The sequence below is a fragment of the Gallus gallus genome, chromosome 6, assembly GCF_016699485.2.
Source record: "Gallus gallus isolate bGalGal1 chromosome 6, bGalGal1.mat.broiler.GRCg7b, whole genome shotgun sequence".
NCBI lineage: Eukaryota > Metazoa > Chordata > Aves > Galliformes > Phasianidae > Gallus > Gallus gallus.
The window spans coordinates 12716041-12737650 of record NC_052537.1 but is presented as its reverse complement, the minus strand read 5'-3'; the positions used below and the strand labels follow the sequence as shown (position 1 = coordinate 12737650).

Sequence of the window (21610 nt, the reverse complement as noted above, 5' to 3'; positions counted from 1 at the left end):
GAAAAGTACAGGTACAGTAGCCAGAAAAAAGAAAGTTCAAGCAGGTATACCACACCACGGAGAGCAATACAGGCAGGCTGATAATAACGGAAGAGGAGAAGGCTGTGGTACTTCACAACATTTTTGCCTCAGTCTTCACTGTCAGCTGCTCTTCACCCCAGGCCTTGAGTGGATTGGTTGGAAGGTGAGGGCTGCATCCCTCTTGCTGTAAGCGAAGATCAGGTCTGCAGCCACCTGAGGAACCCGATGGGTCCTGACGAAATGCATCCCAGAGCTCTGAGGGAACTGTTTTATATTGTTGCCAAGCTACTCTTGATGATGTTTGAAAAGTCATGGCAGTCAGACAAAGTCCGCGGTGGCTGGAAGGAGGGTGAGGTCACGCCCATTTTTAAGAAGGGTACGAAGGATGACTCGGGGAACTGCCGAGCTGCCAGCCTCGCCTCTGTGCCAGAGGAGATTGTGGAGCAGATCCTTCTGGAAGCTTTGTGAAGGCACATGGAAGATAGGGAGGTGAAATGAGACAACCGGCACGGCTTCAGCAAGGGCAGATCCTGTCTGAACAACCTACTGGCCTTTCCTTCTGTGATGGCATAAACAAAATTGGGCAGAGATGCTGATATCAACTATCTGGATTTCGGTGAGGCTTTTAACATGGCTCCCCACAGCATCCTTCTCTCCTAATTGCAAAGATATGGATTTGATGGCTGGACCCTTTGATGAATGAGGAAAACGAGTCAGTGTGTGTGGAAGCAGACCAGTGACAAGTGGTGTCCCTCAAGGGTTGGTACTGGGACCACTGCTCTTTAATGTCTTCATCAGTGACGTTGGCAGTGGGATCAAGTGTACCTTCAGCAAGTTTGTGGGCGACACCATGCTGTCTGATGTGGTCAACATGTTTGAGGGACAGGATGCGATCCAAGGAGACCTAGGCAAGCTCAGGCAGTGGGCCCCGTCGAACCTCAACAAATCCAGTTGCTGGATCTTGCACCTGGGTCCCCCAGGGGAGAAAAGGATGGAGCACAGCCCTGCCAAAAAGGACTTGTGGGTACTTCTGGATGGGAAGCTGGATGTGAGCCAGGAATATGTGCTCTTGCAGCCCTAAAAGCCAACCGTATACTGGGCTGCATCAAAAGAAGCGTGGCCAGCGGGTCGAGGGAGGTGACCCTGCTCCCGTACTCGGCGCTGGGGAGGCCTCACCTGGAGTACTGCGTCCCGATGCGGAGTCCTCAGTACAGGAGAGACAGGGACCTGTAGGAGCGCATCCAGAGGAGGGCTCCCAGAATGATTCAAGGGATGGAACACCTCTCCTACAAGGATAGGTTGAAAGCTGGGGCTGTTCAGTTTGGAGGAGGCCCGGGGAGACCCGATAACAGCCTTTCAATATCTAAAGGGAGGCTGTAAGAAAGCAGGAGACAGACTCCTTTCTTCAGCAGGGTCTGTTGTGATTGGAAGAGGGGAAGTGTTTTCAAACCACAAAGGAATTCAGTAATACACCTTTGCTTCATACACGCTTCCATAGCAGGTGCCATTTTGTCAGACTGTCCCTCTGCTGCCACCTGTCACATGGCAACAAAGAGTAATGGAATATTGGTGGGAAAGTTCAGACTCTACTGTCATACCACCAACATCCACCTGTGACGTTGTGGGCCTGCATAATACTGTAGGAGGTATTATTAGTGGAGCAGCCTTTGTATGATACTATGATCTGGTTGTACTGCAATACCTTTGAAAAACTGAGCCCAGTGTTGTATTGGACACTGTCTATACATTTACCTATTAGTGTATATATTTATGCTTTAGCTACTTTTCTCTCTGTAGGAAGATGCTACCAAGGGCTGTCTTTTCATTGTGAACTTTTGACTTGTAGCAGCAATTGCAATCTCTTGTTACTGCACAAGCCGTCCGCAAACCCTGTATACAGGAAATACCATGGCCATTTTGTACACAGGGAGCCAAAAATGCCAAATGCAGTGAAAAGGAGAATGATTTATTTATTTTTTTTTTCACACTGTAGTGAATTACTTTTAGCACTGGGTGAGTCTTTGCACTGGTGGGAACCATGTAGACATTCAGAGAGATTCATTATCACTTTGTTAAGCATTTCCATCCACTCATGAATCTGGTTACAAATGAAAGAAAGAATGAAAGAAGTAAAGGGACTGTTTTGCGCTGAGCTTACCTGGCACTTCTGCTGTGACATGGTGCCTGTCATCTTTTGAATGTTTTCCAGCTGTTTCATACTTGTGTCTCTCTATACTTGAGGAGAAGGGAAATCACACTGTCTGACTTTTCAGCTGTTCTTGTTGTTATCTGGACTGGTTTCAATGCCCGGGAGGGAATACTGTTCCTTCATGAATTATGAAACTCCAGTACAGTTCATGGTACTGTGGTGAGGTTGTGTTAAATCTGCCACGTGGCCGTTCTGTTCTTGTCTTGGAGATGTGGCTATCTTTCGAACAAATCATTATTGACTAAATGCGTCTAGACTTGAGAAAATAATACCACAGAGCCTTATCGTAGGGATCATCCTTACAAATGCATCACGATCTCTCACGATCCATGAACCTATGTACTGTGAAATAATGCTTTCCTACGAATGATCTCAGCGCGGTTTCCCTTTGTTACGCCTTGAAGGTGAGTTTTCCTTTCATACGCACGTGAATATCTACCTGCACAGAGGAGTGTGTGAATAGCAAAGCCCTAGGGAGAATTAAATAACACTTATCCCATACTTCCAGTTGATTTGCTTCCGATGTGCCCATTAATCTACTGCAAGAGGTTCCTATGAGACTTTTTAAAACTACATATGAATGTAAAGACTCCTTACGGATGTGAGGTATACTGTAACGTTTACATTGAAACGGATGGCTGAAAATGAGACAAAAAAGAAAAAAAAAAAAAAAAAAAAAAGGTAGCAAAGAGAGTTATATCTTGATTTTTGCATAGAGATGTTTTCAGGCACTGAGAACGCGCCTTTGCGTTTGTGCTGTCAAAGAAGAAATAAGCAGTATGAGCGTTTCCGGGATCGAAAAAAGATTCAATTGTAAATATTTGGCATTAGAACACCAATCCAAAACAAGAAGAAAGCCTGAGGCGTTCTGTGGGAGCCAGTTACGGCAGCTGCCTCGAAGAGCCTTCTATGAATGGCTTTATTGTATTGCCCTCTACCGAAACTACCGAAGATTGCAGACTGATGCTCAGCGCGGAGAAAAAACTCGGGCGGGAGCTCCGTGTGGTGGATACAAATACGGTGTTTCACACTGCTTGGCAGAACCGCAGGGTCGAATGCTTCTGGATTTGCAATCCAAAGAGGGTCTCGGGTTTTGTTCTGTCTTACTGAAGGGATATTCATTTCTTTAGAGAAGAATCCGTGTATGCAGGAGTAAGACCCAAAGTTCTAAACCTGCCCAGAAAATGGATAACATATCCCTGAACTTTGGGTCCCGTGCCACGGATTATTATTATTATTATTATTAATTATTATGTTTGCATTCAAAAAGAACGCTCAGCTTTTCCTTACTGAAAGGCTTTTATTATTATTATTTATAATAATCCAGTGCTTGACTGAGACCATTTTCCCCCTTAAAGGCTTAGGTCACTCAGTGCATACTTTGTTACTGAGACCTAAGGAAGAAATAAATCCCACGAAGGTGCATTCTGGTCTTAAAACAAGAAAGGGATGTAAATGTTTGGCCGATCCTGAACCCACAGTGAAATCTTCAGTGTTTCTCCCTCCACAGGTGCCTAAATCCTACTGCTGTTATGCCACGAGGCTGTTATTCCTGTTGTCACAGCTTTGGTTGGATGACTTGAACTTTTAAACTAAATTATAAAAAATAAGTCAGAAATGTACTGAAATGAGAACTTTTACTGATGCAGCTCTCACATGGAAAGATTGACCCAAGGCACTGCTTAAAGAAAAGTTTTGCATGAAATTATTGAAAGTATTTCTTTACTGTACAGGTGAATTCACTGATTTTACACATTGGAATAATCCCTTAGAAGAAAACCTTCTTTCTATACGAGGAATTGGAGAATGTGTGAATTACTTGTGGCAGCAAGCTGAATATCTGACTCATTTTGTGTAAAAGATGGAAGATCAGGTCACGAATCTTGGCTCGGTAAGGTGCACTAGCTGTAGTTTTGTTCCACCCATTTAACTCACAGGTTTTGTACTCTTGTTCAACCTCAGCAAGCTCATCCAAGCCTTTGAAAGGAAAAGAAAAGCAATATTGAAAGGACAGATTTAAAGAACCGAGCTAATAGAGTTTTGTATTTGTTGGATTTCTCAGAAATAAGCCACCAGAACATCTGTAAGGAAACAGGCACGTTTAGGTGTTATTCCTTCCGAGGGCTATTTAGCAGTCCTACAGTACTGTCCATGGTTTGTGGTGTCATCCTTGCAGGAACCGAGAATTTACAAGCGTCATTTTGCTTGTCTTGGCTTAAGTGTTGAACTCTGCTTTTCGTGACTTTGGATGAACAGGGTAGAAGTTAGGAGGACTCACCTGTATTTTTAAGGAAGCCGTACTGATTTTGTTTTTATCTTAGCATTTCATGAAGCATAATTTGACAGCTGAAGTAGCTGTGATACCACTGTCAATAAAGGCGTGTTAGCGTGCAGTATCTCTTTATGCAGCGCGTCAAAGATGGAGATATGTTTTGAAAGTCCTTCAAATATCTCCGTTGCGAGGGTGATGTAAAAAGGCACGTTTACAGAGTTTACTCTAGTGAATAGCTCATAGAAACAGAGAGGGTTCCTGCAAAACTGTGGTTTGAGGCCAAAATGCAGAACTATCCTAGATGCGCCACGTTACGTAGCTGGGGGTTTTCATAGGTGTCTTGTATTTATTGTACAGGCATCTTGTATGTATTGTATCCCCTCATGGAGTGAGGAAACAGAAGGAACTTTTTCTTTTTGTGAAATGAATGTAGAGTAAATTGTTTTACATTAAATGTTTCATTTGACACTGAGTGAGACTGAGGAAAACAAAAGTAAATATTCAGCAAGCAAAGTCTATATACTTGATGAGACACACAAAAATTGTATTCCTTCTTTCTTTTTTTGGCACCGTTGCCATTAGAGTGAAACCCTGAAAATCTTGCTTTTCGCTGAAGAAGGTATTTTCTGCTGGGAACTGACAAAGTGATAGAGCAGCATTCAGCCTATTTAATAAAATACAGCACTGTTTTTGTCGTTAGTCTTTATTTTGGAAAATGATACGTAGTGCACTTCACCTTTCTTCCATTGTGTCTTACAGTGACACGTACGTAGAGCATACATCTAAATTTGCCTTTAAAAATAAATAAATACATAAGGATCACAGACTTAAAATGCCTCGAGTGAAGCACTCCATGACGTACCCATGCAGAACCGGGGAAACCTCCCGTGATTTCCAACATCAAAGGTCACCCTTTCTTCTGACAGCTTAGCGGCCTTTACATTAATTTCCTGCTTTATGCATTGTTATAAATGTTTTGCTTGTATGGTTAAATACTAAGAATGAAGTTCACAACAGACTGGATTTTGTAAAATGGGTGTGGGTTTTCTTTTTTTCCAGGAGCTAAACAAGCTGTTCTTCAGAACCCTCCACTGCCTATGTGAAAAAAGACAGAAAAGTAAAGATGGCAAAATTGTAAATGGTAAATAAGTGGGAAATAAAGCTCATCAGTTTTCTCTCTCATCAAAATGCTGTGATGGTAGGTTACACATGGCTTCAGAGATGTTCCCAAAGCCAGCAGAACCTTGTTCCTCTAACGTGAGGTTTAGACAGCAAACTTTAGACTACAGATTGTTGGAAGTATTTCCACACAAGGGACCGCTGCTGAAAAATGTTCTACTAGAACTATTTTCCTCCTTTCTCTTCATCTTTATTTTCAGTTCGTAAAAATGAATGTTTTCAGACAACTTTCACCCCTAACCTTTCCTTCATCCAATGCACAAATTCTCACCTAATGAAGAGAACGAGCCTCCCAAAATCAACCTTCTGCAGGGAGGCACTTGAGTCTGTTTCGCTGGGATTCCAGATAAGAAACCGAAGCGCTAGGGGCCTGGCTGACCTGAAGGAACACGTTAGTGATGTTTTTGAGGGATCCTGAGTCTCCCACGAGGGGAAACGCTGCTTCGTCTCAACATTTTCCAAATCAGTGACAGAACCGTTTACTGCTCTTCTAATGAGATGCTGAAAAGGATAGAAAAAAAAAGGAAGTTTAAAACACAAGCAGTACTGCCTCCTCTAATTCACTTTTACATGCATTGGTTTTTTGTTTGTTTGTTTGTTTGTTTGTTTTTCTTTTTGTGTTATAAAGTGATCTGTCATTCAAAAGAAATACTGGTTAAGAAATACCAGTTTCATCTACTCCACCCCCAGCAAGAAGACATTTCTTGAAGGCAGCAGAAGAAACTGCACCCAGCTGCCCTTTCACTCACCTTATTATTAGGGCTTCTGCCTGTTAAGCAGCCACGTAGGTACTGATTGCCACAAAAGCCTGGAAGCGACGACACCCTTCCCATGGGAGAGCTGCACAGGGACATATGTCCTACAGCACCAGAGTGTTTGGATGGCTTCTATGTTTTCCAGGCACTATCTTTTAATAGTTTTTCATGGGTAACCAGAATTTCCAACTCTGCATGTTAAAAGTCATGATCTAATTGAAAAGTACGATGATAAAAGACTACATTATGGCCCATGACAGGGCAATGTGAGGGACCCAAAGCTTCGTTTAGAGTCTGGATTCTAGCAGAAACTCTTGAGGAGATAATGTATTATGTTACTAAATGTAATCATGTCTCACACTGATTCAGATGTGCCCTGCTATGGGTGAGTGTTCCAGATTCTGCCGTTGAACGTCACACAGTCTTAAACAGCGACCTTTGTTTGAGATCTCTATCATCTACAAGAAAAAACACAAAAAAACAAGAATAAAAAAACCCAAAAAACAATAAATGTTACAGAATTAATAACTTCCCTATACAGAGTAAAGTCAACTCTCAGCTCGACTTTCTGAGGACAAGTGAAGGCGGCAGTTTTACGCTGGCTACAAAATCCAGAGCAATGAGCCAAGATCAAATTGAAGAAGATCAAATTTATTCAAATGTTCTCTGCGTACCTTTGATGAGTTGAATGGGACAAAAGAGTTTCACAGCCTTCTTTGTAGACGATAAAGGGCAGAGGCTTGACTACGTTTTTATTCACAAGACTTCGGTTACAGGAAATGAGGTTCTAACCCCACAGCCGGAGCGAGCAGGGGGAACCAACTTTCCTGTAGAGTTTCTCACTGAAATATGTGACAGGCTGACCACAAGAGCTTTTTTAACTTTTCATTCTCTCTTTTTTTTTTTTTTTTTTCTTTCTTTCTTTTAGACAGTGATCATTTTTCAAGGCTTTTGAGACGTAAACCTATGGTCTACCCAGTTATCTGTTTTCTAAACTCATATTAAAGTGCTCTCTTTCCAGTATCACATCCAAGTCATACTAGTTTATTATTATTATTATTATTATTATTATTATTATTTAGGAAATCCTGCAAATAATGCTTTTTTCCTACTCAGATTAGTAAGTATTTATTTTACTTGACAGTCAGTAAAATTTCCCAAGCCCAGTCTATATTTCTCACAGCAGAATTTGTAAGCGATCTCCTCATTCTTTTGTTACCCAGAGAATTCAAGCTTCAGTTCCCAAAGAATAGGTACACCAAGAGAATGGCCTGGCGGGAGCGCGTCTGATAGCTGCGCCCAACTCACCGCAGCATCAGAAACCGTTCACAGACACTCAGCCACTTCACTGGAAAGAAGTAGATTGAACACAAGTAGCTTTGAGCTTTGCTCTCATTGTGATTGAAGCCAGTTCACTTTTAGGTACCACTGGACAAAGCGGAACCGCGCGTCTCGATATCTGTCTCCCCTAGAGTAAGAAATAGGTAGCAGTCCCTTCATTCTTCTAACTTAGTTTAGAATCAGTTAATTAATCAGTAGCTGTGACTAATTACTCACTGCCAATTAACCTGGAAACTGTTACAAAATGAAGCCAGAGAACATGACTTCCATGGTAACTGGTAAGCTTCTGCAGTGAATTGGTAACGCAACCTATGTGATATTACATACCCTATCTACGCTTACCTTGACAATAGGGAAGGTGATTTATTTTGTAGGTTTGTGTCGTGCAGCTTTATTTATTTGTTTATTTATTTTATTGCTTATATAGTCCGTCTACCAACTGTGCTGTCGTATTTCAAGGGGAGTTTATGGTCTGTATTTTTTTACTTGTTAGAATACTAGCTTGAAAAAGTTAATAAACCATTCATGAGTCCAGCGATGTGACCACTGACTAACTTGAACACTGCCTCGCTGGGGACTTGAAAATTGCCAGAGGGACAAACACTTCGCTTGTACAATGAGTACTTTTTCAAAGATGAATAGAATGTCCTCAAAAGACAACCTGACCAAAAACCACATCAGTGCTCTGCTCTTAACATAGGAATGGCTTATGTTGTTGTATGTGATGCAAGAAAAAAAAACCAAAAAACAATTGGCTTGGCCTCTGTTGACTGATTTCTATCACAGTATGGCTCAGACCTCAAAGATCATTGAGCTCGAACACCTCTGCCACGGGCCGGGCTGCCACCCACTCAGTTGGGCTGCTCAGAGCCCCATCCATCCTGGCCTCGAACGCCTGCAGAGACAAGTTATTCACAATCTCCCCGGGCATCCTATGCCTGTGCCTCAGTACCTCGAGAAAGAAATTCCTGTCTCCTGATACCTAACCTAAATCTCCTCTCTTTTAGTTTAAAGCCATTCCGCCTTGTCCTGTCACTATCAGGTCGTAGTGGAAATGCCAAATCACACCTTGAACAGGTGATTGCGCACCTGGTGGGAAGGCAGGGCCAACCCAGGGGAACTCAGGTGCACACAATGCAGCTGAGTGACCGGGAGGGGTGGAGCCAGGATCTGCACCTTCCCAGGCCTCATTTAAGGGTCAGCAGTGGAGGTGAGGGTGTCTTGCTTGTAATTCCTGATTCCTAGAGGCCTTCTGAAGGTAAGCAGCTGCTTTTGTTTGTTTCTGCACCCGCTGCTGCTGCTGCTGCTGCTGTGCTTGGGCTTGTTCTTGTTCTCATTTGCTGCAGCCATGGGCTATGCCACCTTGCTGTTATTGGTGTACTTTCCATCATGTTACAGTGTTACACAGACCCCATAAAAAGTTAGTCCCCCTCCTGTTTATAAGTTCCCTTCAAGTACTAGAAGCCACAATGAGGCATTTTCTTCTCCTAGGTAAGCAAATCCAATTCTGTCAACTTTTCATGATAGGAGGAGTGCTGCAGCTCTTTGCTCGTCTTTGTGGCCTTCCCCTGGACCCACTCCATCAGCTCCACGTTCTCTCTCATGCTGAGGGCCCTAGGCACAGGTCTCCAGGGCAGAGTAGAGGGGGACAATCGCCTCCCTCTCTTGTTGCAGCCCAGGATACCCTTGGTTTTCTGGGCTGGAAGTGCACTCTGCTGGCTCACACGGAGCTTCTAGTACACTGGAACCCTCAAGTTCTCTGTAAGGCTGACCTCAGTGAGTTCTTCTCCTGGTCTGCGCTCATATCTAGCAAGGCCCTGACCCTGGGATGCGTGTTATCAGGCCCCATAGCCTTGTACACACTCAGACTCATTGGGTGGTCTCAGACTCGCTCTTCTCTTACTGGGTGAGGGATTTTGATTCCCCCAGTCCCTGGCCAGAGGTTTAGGGACATGAGAGCTATGGAAATCCTGACTGCCAGCAAAGATTGAAGAGCTCCTTGAGCACCTCAGCCTTCCCTCTGTCTGTCGTTGCCCTTTCTCACTTATGAGAGTGAGTATGCTTTCCTTGTTCCTTTCTCCTGCGAGCAGTGTACCTGTAGAAATCCCTCCCTGTTCTATGTTTGTTTGTTTTTAAATCTCCTGCCGAGATCAGTTTCATCTGAACTGCTGGGGGCTGGAGAACTCTTGTGCTCTCAGAAAGGCATCCTTAAAGAGCCCCTTTCATGCTCCTTTCTAACTCAGCATTTCAGAATGTGTATACATACATACATACATAAAATTCTTTTTTCTTCTGCACATGGAGTGCTGTACTCAATTTTATGTAGTAATTTCATAATGAGCCTCCTCTGCCCGAGTTAACTGAAAGCTGTGAAGCATATTGAATGTTGCAGAAGCAGAACCTGTCTGAAATAATGCCGCTTGGCTAACTTCATTTCCTCTCGGTGCAAGTCTAGCCTTGCGATCCCTGAAAAAATCTTAAATGAAAATTCAGCTTTCTCAAAACTACTGAAATTCTTGTCTGTTTCTTCAGGTAGGCCTTCTTAACGGCACGTACCTTCTGTGGGATAAATAGAACTAAGGCTTCTGTGAGCAGAGAATGTTCTGTGCTGCTAACAATTTGGGCTGCCAAAAAGGATATTTCCTAGATAATTTTTGTTTAGGACAAAAAAGTAAAATACTCTGACTTAGAGGGGGAAAAATAGAGAAGAGGGTTCAGTGAGTCAGAGGATGACTTTAGGAATGTACATTTGTTTGATCATCCTACTTTAGCGGACTAGCATTTAAAACAACACAAGAGGGCATCAGCCCAACAGTCTCCACCACTGTCTTCCCTGGCAGTACTGACAGGCGAGCTCGCTTTTCCTCCTTGGAGACGCATTCCTGTGTGCTTTTGCTAGGTGTGTGAAGTTTGTGGGGTCTCAGCTCTTGGGAAAGGCATTTAGAAGGATAAGCGCTTGTGCCTGACTTCTCCAAGGCCCGTGTGTCGAGGTAGTCTGAAGAGCTTATGCTGTGAGCAATGAGCTTTGCAAGGTGATATCTGAAACCTTCCTCTTCCCTTAGTTTCACTGCTTCTGCTACTGTTTTTTGCAGTGTCCAGTACACAAGACCATACGAACCCCTGAGGAACAGACATATCACATCAAGTTTGAAAGACCTCTTAGCCCTGGATGGCTTATTTTTACTGTTATTTCCACATGGAGTCCCCATGGTTTGTCATGCAGCCACATAGGTTTGGGGGAAGGGATTTATCTGCTCAGTACAGTAACCAATGTTGATGTGGAAGGGAAATGACTATGGCCATAATTACTTCAAGGGAGTGTAGAAACTGGAGAAGGTTAGAGCCTCCTTGTGCACTGTGCACCTAGGGATCAGTGTTCAATATGAATGACAGAAGAACAAAGGTCAGACTTCTAGAACCACTCACAGTCAAACACAGTTGCCAAGCTCCCTTGATTTTTATTTGTTACAACAACAAAATTAAAAAAAAAAAACCCTTTCTTCTCATTGTAGATGGAGGAACACAGATGCACAGCCCAGGTCTCCAGCTAAAAGAGACAGTGAAAGGGAGTCCGTACTGGTGTTCAGAAGGAAAGATACTTTATAAGGACTGGTATGCATGGTGGAAGCTCTCTTCTGACTGTGCACCCCCACAGAACACACAAGGAAGCAACAGAAGGGCTTTTTGGCTGTTTTAGGCTTCCTAGCTGCCAACAGTACTCCTTGCTCAGCCATTCTGGTTGTTAGTGGTAGAAGGTAGCCAGAGTGGTACCAGGCAGAACATGGGCATAGTGAAATGACTGGGCATGTGGCAGTGAAAAACACCCAGCTTAGGGTGAGATATAAATCTTTGCTCTTCAGCAATAAACTCACTACTGATTCAAGACCTCTCTTTTTTGCATTCCCTCTACCAGAGGGATGCACCATCAACTTTCAGCTCAGACAGTCCAATGCAGTAATTGCTCTGACTGTTCCTGTGTGTTCCAGTGACAGCCTCCTGCTCAAGAGAAAGCCTGGGTTACAAAAGCAGGAAGTCTTATCCTCTGGTCTAGTTCAAAGCATTTATCATCCATGGGAGTAGGTAAAGAAAACCCTTGTCAGGAAAGCAGGCCCAAGAACTAAATCCCACATCAGAAAACAGCCCTTCCTCATGGTACATCTGCTTGCACTAAGGAGGCAGAGTAATAGCACACTGAGACACAGTTCAAGTCAAGGCAGTAGGAGAGTAGTTTTGCATCTCTGTCAACTCCATTTTCTATCCTGCATTATCCAGCTGCTGAACTTCTATCACAGCACAACTGGATTATAAACTGTAAATTTATTAATAATTACAGTTTTTGTTATTAATTTACAGTTTATATTAATATATTAATAATAACAGTTATTAACAGTGCAGTTAATAACGGCAGACTCCCACATGAGGATACAATATACTGCATACAAACATTGAACACAAAGGCGTAACCCCAGCAAAGTACCACATCTTCTGTTATAAAGGGAAACAGGACAACATATTTGGCATTTTTGCTGGCGTTCGGTCTCAGTTTGGGAGGAAGGTTCACATACTCAACTTACTGCAATTCAACACAAAGGATTTCACCGAGAAGCCCTCTCCTGAGTTACCTACTGAGAAACCCGATACAGTTCTTAGTGGACTCTTCTTAAAGGAAAGCAGAAGGTCACTGTAAGACAGCCAACACTGCTCCTCCCTCAGGACAGCACACCCATCTTCAAGCCAGGGAAGCCGTACCGCATTCGAGAAAGGCTGCCGTGCAGAAATTCAGCTGCAACAATACAGACACAGGAAAGATCCTCAGAGATTTCATCTGGTGAGTGAAGTGAGTCTGAGGGATTGTACTGTTGAAGTAGATGATTTGTAAGCATTTGTTATTGACATAAGGCTCACTTTTTATTTATTTTACAGAACATGCAATGCTAAACAGCTGGCCAAAGGCATCATTTTTCTCCCCTTTCTCATCCCTCAAGATTGCTGAACCAATGGCATCAGCCAGGGAAGGAAGAAGCCCCAAGCACAGAAATAGCAGGTGCCCCCTCTTTTTTTTGTGGTAAGTAAGGATTTATTGCACTTTTGTTTTAAGCTGGAGGCAGACAGGTATCCCCTTCAACTACAAGAGCTTTAGCTTCCTACCCATTCCATTTTAGCACAGATATTCTTAGGCATCCCCGTTCCCACATGTAGAACAGAGCCTTTCCACCCACAGTAGAAACCATCTTTACAAGAAGCCGTCACCAGCCAGTAGTTCTTCCAGAGAAAGGACCCCTCAGCACCCACTTAGACCCCGCAGAGGCTGACTCCAGTACCAGTATTTCAGGGGCATACCTCAAAAGCAGAGGAACAGCATTAGACCTAGAAGCTCCCCATAGCTTCTTGCTGAAGGGAAACTGTAAAGCAAGAGGAAGACCTCTCTCAAACAGGAGACCTGGTTTTCCCACTATTACAAAGTCACCCATTTTTAAGTTTCAAGTCTCCCATCCACTAATTCAACCCAGTGCACTTTGAGAGGCATGCTCTTTAGTATTATGCCTTATCCCCACAAGGAGACATCTTCATTTTTATAAACACAACACCAAGTTGGCCTTGTTAGAGACCTGTCACAACAGGGAGAGGTCATCAGCATTTCCCTCCTTTAATTTTCCCATTTGTCTGAGTTTTTCCCCTCCAAGAGCAGCATGCTAAAGTCAGAGAGCAGAGCAGCAGCTGCCCTCCTTCCTGAGGGTCTCAGTCTACTTAGGCTGCTACAGTATCCATCCTGCATAGCTAGAGATGGTATGCCTGTGGTGTGAGGGAGTAAACATGACCTCCAGCCACTTCCCTCAACCCCCCCAGGGTGCAGTCCACGACTACAGAGCACAAGCAACCTCTTAAGTCACAACAAGAGGAGTTGGTTCCAAGGGAGCTTACCTGAGCTTTGAAGAACCACACTAAAAACTTTTTTCTCCTCCTCCTTCCAGCCCAGGAGCACCACACAAAGCAGCCATCGCCACACAGGAGCCACTCCAGCACCCAGGGAAGAGACATCTCTGCCAGGAGGGGGGCCCCCCCACTCCCCCACACAAGGGGAGCCCCCCAGCCAGGGGGGGACACTACCTCTCCCCCCCACCCAGGGGAGCCCCCTCCCTCCACCCAGGAGGGGGCACACCCCCCCTCCCCCCCACTCAGGGGGAGCCCCCTCCCTCCACCCAGGAGGGGGCTCCCCCTGAGTGGAGAGGGCAGGGAGGAAGGAGAGCCCCCTCCCACTCAGGAGGGGGCTCTCCCCCTCCCCCTGCTCCCCACCCCCCCAGGGGGAGCTCCTCCCACCCCTCCTGCACTTCCGAGACTGACCATCCCCACCTCCCACCCAAAAAAAATAATCTCTTTGAGATAGTGCAACCCCCACTCCACAGCCCCCCACCACCAGCCAAGAGCACAGCCCACCCCCAGGGCAGGCTCTGCTCTTGGCTGTTTCACCACACAGCTCCAAAACAAACACCACACTACTGCCCACACAACCAACCTCATACCCAACACAACCAGCCACAAGACATTCCCTCCACCAGCCTCAAAACACACACACACCAAAGGCCACCAGAAGACAAAAGAGACCACCACACCAGCCTCCCACTGTACTGCCAACAACCAAATAAAGCCAGACAGCTCCCAAGAAAAACCACCACCAAACCCAACAACCAGCACACCACAAAGCCAACTCCACCTTCCACACCAAAACCACCCAAGCCACTTTCTACCACCAGCCTCCTAACCAAAAAAAAAGACAAGCCCCACCACAAGACCACCAGCAAACAAGCCTGCCACATCACCAACACAAACCTCTGACGCACCAAAGCCAGCCGGCCACCTAAGCAGACACAAACAGAGCCAAGACAGCACAACACCCCAGGCCTACCTGCTGGCTCTGCTCCTCCTCCTCGCAGCTCCCAGGATCTCCATCTTCCATGCAGGACATCAGCCACGCCAGGACCCTTAACTCCACTCCTCCGGGACAGGACCTGCCACGCACCTTCCACCCTGTCACAAAAGCACATCATCACCCACACAGCCGCTGCCTCGGGCCCAGGGGCACCACCCACCTCACAGGTAACATGCAGCTCACCTTGCTCCACAGGGGCGCCCCACTCACACCGCCAGGATCCTGCCTCCAGCCTGAACCTGCACAGAGACCTCCATCAACCACCTCCAAGGGGGCGCGCCTGGGGCTCCCCCTCTCTCACCTCCTTCATCCCACCCCTGGGAAAACTGCACACCTGCTCCAGCCAAGCCTCTCTGCAGCCTTCACCCTGCAACAAGAGCACAGATCACACAGCCAGACAGAATGCCAAGGCCCCACTGCAAAGCACCCGCACGCAACTGGAACGGGGCCCGGGGAACCGGACTCCGCTACCTCCCCGGGCACTCCTCTCCCATCCCGCTCACAGGGAAATCATTCTTCTTCCTCTTTAAAGAGGAATTCTGGTGATACCAAACATGCACACTGCCCCCCTACTGCCACACGCCACTCATCCCCGTCAACTCGGCTCCTGCGCAGCAGGCATTGCTATCTGCCACCCTCCTCTCCTCTCACTGCACAATCAAGACAATGCACAAAGCTACCTTTTGGTCCAGCATGACTTCTCCTCTGTCCATCCACCTGGACGGCTCCTTGCAAATTCCTTCTCCTCCGGTCACATGGCAATGACACCTGCAACAAGCTGTTGCGTCACCTCCCCAGGAACAGAGGTGAGGTGAGGCCAACCTACCTCCAAGTTGCACACGCCATCCTCCACACCCTTTCTGAAGGCTGCGGTGGCATCCGCCATCCTCCAGTCTTCAGGTACCTTTCCCACAGGAAACAGCAGGGAAAAGTGACAGAGAGCGCCATTTGCCAGTCACCGCTGCCAGCTCTCAGCGGGCACAGGCATAGCCCTCTACAGCTCAGGCATTTGCTGGCCTCCTTTCTGCCTGAACCACTTTTGACCAGCTCCTCCGCAACTGAGGGGAAGACATCCTTCCTTCCTCAGGGACTCTCTCCACCAGGACCCCAGGTTCCCCAGGAGCACTCTCAGCAGAAACCACTGAAACCCAAGAGGCATCCAGCACATCCTCCATCCTCCATTACTTGCCTTGTGAAGCACAGGCCTGCAATTTCTCCAGTCTCTCCTGTTGACAAACTTCCATCAGCCCTGACCTCCCTCCCAAAGCTGATACTCAGAGGGACTTGGCCTTCCTCAGCCTCTCTTCCTTCTCCCCTTCAAGTTCCTCAGTCAGCCCTGCAGGTCTCCCACCATTCCTGCGCAGTTCCTTCCTCCTTGGGACGCAGCGCACCTCAGCATGGACGAAGTAATGCTCCAGCATTCACAGGACCCCTTCCTATGCTTGAGCAAGGGTTACCTCCAAGTAGGCCCTTCAAGAGGACAAACTTGGCTCCCTCTAAGTCCAGTGTTTCAATCCTACTCATTGCTTTGCAGCTTCCACACAAGATCCCAAACGCTGTGGTCTCACGACTGGCACGCTCCAGGCTGCCCCTGGCCTTCCTGTCCCCAAATGGCTCTTCTGCAATAGGGAGCTCCAGCAGCCCCTCTCCTCAATGCCTCCTTCATCACCTGTGTCAGAAGATCTTACCTTTGACACATTGCAGGAAACTCCTGGAGCCTACCATGAGAACTGGCCTCACAGCTGTGGGCACCACTTCCAGCTGTGTGCAGAAGGTCTATCAGCTTCCTCACCCTGGTCTGTGACCAACACCACCACTCAGGTCACCCACTTTTACCTGCCTCTTCAGCCTCACGCACAAACGCTCCGCTGGTTCTTCATTCACCCCCAGGTGGAGCTCGATACGTTCCCGTTCTCTCCCTCGAAGAGAGACTCCACCGCCTGGCCGGTCTGTCTTTCCTAAAAGGCAGAAAGCCATCCACGACAGCACTCCAGTCGTGCGAGCTGCCCTGCCAGGTCTCCACGGTGGGAACCTAAATCGTGCTCCTGCAGTTACACGGGAAGGAAGAGGCGGGGAAAAAAAAAAAACCACGGTCCCAACCTGCTCGCTCCCACCGCTGGAAACGGGATGGGTGAGAGCACCCGCAAAACCCTCCGCAGTGGCCGAGGCCACCCCGGGATCGTGCTCGGTCTCGGGCGGCGGCCCCGTGCCGGTCCTACTAAAAAGCCACGCGGGAGCCCAGCGGCGGCGCCGTGCCGATCCCAAAGACACGGAGGCAGTCGAGCAGCAACCCTACAGGAGCCCCAGCACGAGAGATCTTACCGAGCGACTCTCAAACACTCACCGCTTCCACGAGCTCACTGCTTCGGGCCGATGAGAGCCTCTGCTGCAGCCCACGCTCAGCCTGCAACACGAGAAACCTTTTGTTTCAGCAGCCCTTCGCCTCGCTTCTCTCTCCCGGCAGCACAGAGGCTGCACGAATACGGCCCCATCGCGTTCGCTCCTACCGAAGAGAGCCTGAAGAACTGAAGCACCCGCTGAAAGAAATCCCGAGGGTGAGGGGGGCTGAGAGCACCCCGGGGCTGTGCGAGAACTCGGGGGTCTGAGCGGCAGCCGCCTCCGAAAACGCGACGGCAGCCGGGCGGCGGCGGCGGCGCCGTATCGGCTCCGCACAGCCGGGGGAGCCCGGCGGCGACCTAACGCCGGCCCCGAGAAGAGCGGGGTCCGACAGCCGCCTGCTCCGGAGATCCTGGCGGCTCCCGAGCGCTCGCCGTCCCCTTACTACCCGAACCGCTCACCTGTTTGGGCTGGTCCTTACCGCAAAAGGGCTCACAGCAGCCTGAAACAAAACGACACCACGAAAACATTAAAGAGAACCTCAAGGCTCCGTCCCCCCCAAAAAACCCCGCGTACCGCTTCTCAGCCTCAGCAACACCAGGGCCCGACAAAGAAACAGAACCCCCGCCGTCGCCTATCCACAACCGCAGAAACTCCCCCGTGGCTCCCGGCAGCCTCCGGAGGAGCTTAAGAGGCTTTGGGGCGGGCCCCGCCCGCGGCTCCCGACGAGGCGCAGCTGCGCCCGGCCGGCCGCGGCCCCGCGGCACCTGGGAGTCGTTGCCTCCTTAGCGCAGCCGGCCTCGTTAGGGACGGCCCGGGGCTCTGACAGTTTGACGTGCGGACTCCGGATCTGAATTAGGGACTTAAATTACACTTTGAAGTACAGTTTGTTACGCGCTTCTCCTCGCCGCACTGTGGGATTCATCGATAAGTTAAGTAATTGTGCCAATTCAAACGGGTCGCTTTGCATCCGACGCGACCGGCGCGATAGAGCGTCTCCCCTCCGAAGAACGTTCCCGGCCTTAACGGTTTCCAGAGGCCCCCGCTGGGTGCGTCTCCGCTCCGCTTTCCATCGCCCCAATTCCGAACAAAAGAAAAAGGAAAAAAAAATAAATTAATTAATAAGAAAAATAAGTCTTGTTGGAACAAACGTGCAGACCTTCAGTGCTCAGGGGGACTACAAACCAAAGTAAAACTAGGGGCCGACAAAAACATGGTGCTCCACAGTCTTAATTTAATAAAACCTCCTGAAACAGTGTGAAATTCAGAAGCCTGTGGTGGGGCTGAAGCGTGGTGTGCTGGCTGGCAGATGTTTGGAAAGGTGCTAAGATGTAACTCTTATTGTCCATAGAATTTGCTGTTAATCACTTGCAAGATACAAAGTGACGGCCAGCTGGATGAATAGGAGAATGTATGTGAACACCCGGAACTGACAGACCCGGGACAGTGCATGTGGCTTGAAGTGGGCACTGAGAGAAAGCTCAGACAACATTTATACATGCTATTAACATTCAAATTAATTTCCATCAGGACACGACTTAATTAAGGTGAGCTGTACAAAGTTCATCTCATTTCCCTTTACGCTCCATTCCATACACAATGTATGTTACCAGAGAGATACTGCGCTATGCTTCACTACTTTAATCACTGTCCTGTCCCATTGTAGTTCAGGAACGCATGCAAGTGTACTGTTCTTATTGGAGGCACGGTCTGGAGAAGATGGCCGGGGAGCTGAACAGCATTTCTATTTCAGCTGCTGAAGCGCCCACTAACTTTGGATGTCGCCTAAACCTTCAGATGGAATCCTTGCAGGCATTCCCGTGGGGATCGGTAAATTGCAGTATGCCGGAACTACCGTTGCTGATGTGGGGCGAGCGCTCTGAAGTGCACTTGGAGAAGGACGCATTCAAATACGGCATATATGAAAAGTTTAATATTTTAGACAGCTAGATGAAATGCTGGGGTCTTGGTGCATTTTGCTTTGGCGGTCCAGGCTTTGAACATCTTAGGGAAATGTTTGGAAATGAATTTTATTTTCACAACTGTGGTACAATTACAAGGCGGGGATGTTTCAGCCTTCTCAACGAGGTGCCCTTGGTGGTGGTGGTCTGTAAATGGCTACAGAACTGACAGAGAACTCTGCAAGCATTTTCTTTCGTTCTGATTTGTAGTTTTATTTGTTTTAACAGAGGGATAAAACCCAGCATTGTGCATGTCCTTGCTCTGCGGGTTGGGGATGTATCGTTGTTGTTGTCGTTGTTTTCCTGGGAAGTAAAACAGGGTAGGATATTGGAAATAAGGGCAAGTGGATTTATTGCTGAGCGAGTTGTACGCTGTTTGACAGAAAATTCCTGAACTGATCAGTGTTGGTGGAAGTTGGGGCTGCCTCCCGATGTTTCCTGAGCCTTCTATTTAGTTTGGAGCTCTGGGAAGCATTTGTGGGCTTAATCCATTTACGCTTTTGATAGGTAAATGCAAGCCATGAGTAACGGTACATTATTGCTAAGAAAAGATGAATGGAAGAATGGATGTTTTATTTTACTATATATGCTGGGAAAGGTTGTTCTTTCTTTCAGAATATAACCCTGCTTTTCTTAGTAGAAACTATCTACAGGACCAGACTTCTTCATGAATTTATTTATTTACTTATGCATTTGTTGTAATTAAAGCCAAAGTAGACAATACTTTTTCAGCCTTCTGTATTTACTGAGTGCTTTCCCAAAAGTGCTAGTAAGCACCACTGTTTCAAACAAAAACAAATGAGAAGGAAATCCGTTCTGTCAGTTTAGATTCAGTTGATGTCAGGAATTCTGAGTGCCTCTGTATTTATTTGCATCCGTCTGGTTATCATTGCAATTTTTGCATCTGGAAGTCCCTGAGGAATCAGTCCTACACCTGAAAGAGAGTAGATGGCCTCCTAAGCCAACCTATCTGAATGTTTCCCCTTCAGTATGTAAGATAAAGTGGAAACTGAGGAATGTGAAAAATTCTTCAGCTGTTCCTCTCTACCTTCACTCACAGTTTAGTAAACCGATCTGTGATGGATCATAATCACAAGAAACAGGAAGGGTGATGGAACTGAAGGAATATAATCACTAATATTACATACCGTGATAAAATTACTATCTTATGATATGATGAGGAGAACCTTTGCGATGATGTCGTGTTAGCCTGAAAAATCCCTTTATTGGATCATTAGTATTGTTATTCTGGTGTTATGTAGCCGGTTCCATTAGGGCATGCAGGAATTATGTGCACTTCAAAATCAATTTACCTACAATTAATGTCTTCTTAATCTCAACTTTCTGACACTGTATTTCTCAAAGTACTTCAAACAAACTCAAAACAGAAGTAAGCTTCAAACTACAAAATGAACGCCCTGAATTATGTCTTCCAGGGCATAAACATTATTTTTCCCCAGCTTTCCTGAAACAGCTTCAGCACGGCCGAAACCTACTTACCTACCGGGGCTCTTAGATAAACTTGCATTTCATGAATAAACAGCTTGAACAAAGCACTTGAAAAATAGTAAAATCCTATGTTAACCACTTGCAAGCACAGCCGCTTCCCTCAGGTCCTGGATTCCTTTCTCCACGCAGTCCCTTTGCCCAGCTGACATGTTGGGCAGAGGATCCCCTGAAGGGAACCTTTTCCTCGCAGCTGATGAGACCATTTCTGCTACTGCTACAGCCTACTTGGCATCGCCCATTTGCAGGAGCGCCATAACGTTCTGTGTCCATCAGTGTCACCTCCACAGCTCCATTTTAAGACCACTGTTGCAATGAGAAAGAATGTAGCCAAGGACAGAACAAAATGAATTTAGCAAACACACTGCAAGACAGAGCCAATAGGTGAGCATTTCCAACCACCGTGTGTCAATGAGTTATAAAATACAAGCAGCTCTATAAAACAAGAACATCCTGAGATGATAAATAAATGGTATACTTCCTACATCATGTATCAGCTTCTTTCACTCTTTTCCCTCAGCAATGGTATCTCGGAGCTCAGAAGGGATTTTTGCTGTACGGGTAGAGATGGGACGTGTCACTGTGAAGAATTCCTTAAATATATATATATAAATTTATTTTTAATTATATTTGAGGGCATCTACTACTCAGGAAGGAACACCTGATGTGTATGTGACTGTTAAAAGGAACAATGAAACTGAAGAAATGAGATGAATTTATGGAACCCAGAATGGCATATGAACAAAAAGAGAAGACGATCACTGGGCAAAAGATCCTCCCTTTCACAAGGGGTACACTCAGATTTCAGAAGAGCCGAGATGGCCACATCATTGATTTTGTACAGAAGAATTACTGCAATGAAAACTGCTGTCTTTGCATTGGAGGCAGTGGCTGAGGGCCCCCTGTAAGCAGGGAAGCTGGCTCTTTGGCCTCTGCTTTTTGTATGCCCAGCCCCATTTGCCCAGCCTGCCCGCCTCTGTGATCCCCCGCAGCACCGGCTGGAAGTCCGCCGCGCATCAGTGAGGTGAGAAAAGCTGCTTGAAGTAGTTTTTGCTGGGATGAAGCTGGGAGGCGGGGGGGGGGGGAGGGGGGGATGGAGGG

General features: G+C 46.8%; 1 protein-coding gene and 1 long non-coding RNA gene across 5 annotated transcripts in view; both read right to left on the bottom strand.

The window, feature by feature from the left end:
- LOC101749404 overlaps positions 1-17495 on the bottom strand; it is a 130166-nt gene extending 112671 nt beyond the window's left edge. Inside the window, exons 1-10 of one of the 4 annotated variants that reach the window (XR_005861072.2) lie at positions 17213-17495; positions 17050-17109; positions 16542-16750; positions 15386-16466; positions 15007-15072; positions 14889-14944; positions 14682-14803; positions 13700-13792; positions 13118-13179; positions 11331-12560 (exon numbers count right to left, since the gene is read on the bottom strand). This is a non-coding gene — a long non-coding RNA (uncharacterized LOC101749404). Of the gene's footprint in view, positions 1-11330; positions 12561-13117; positions 13180-13699; positions 13793-14681; positions 14804-14888; positions 14945-15006; positions 15073-15385; positions 16467-16541; positions 17110-17212 lie in introns of those variants that run through there. The other 3 variants (XR_005861078.2, XR_005861063.2, XR_005861048.1) reach the window with 3 other exon arrangements.
- Positions 1-20661, bottom strand: part of LOC124418396 — a 65357-nt gene extending 44696 nt beyond the window's left edge. The window contains exons 1-3 of the mRNA XM_046943336.1: positions 20596-20661; positions 17619-17676; positions 17504-17544 (exon numbers count right to left, since the gene is read on the bottom strand). Of these exons, the coding sequence (XP_046799292.1) occupies positions 17504-17544; positions 17619-17676; positions 20596-20661 (165 nt within the window). The remainder of the gene's footprint in view (positions 1-17503; positions 17545-17618; positions 17677-20595) is intronic.
- Positions 20662-21610: the final 949 nt, after the last annotated feature.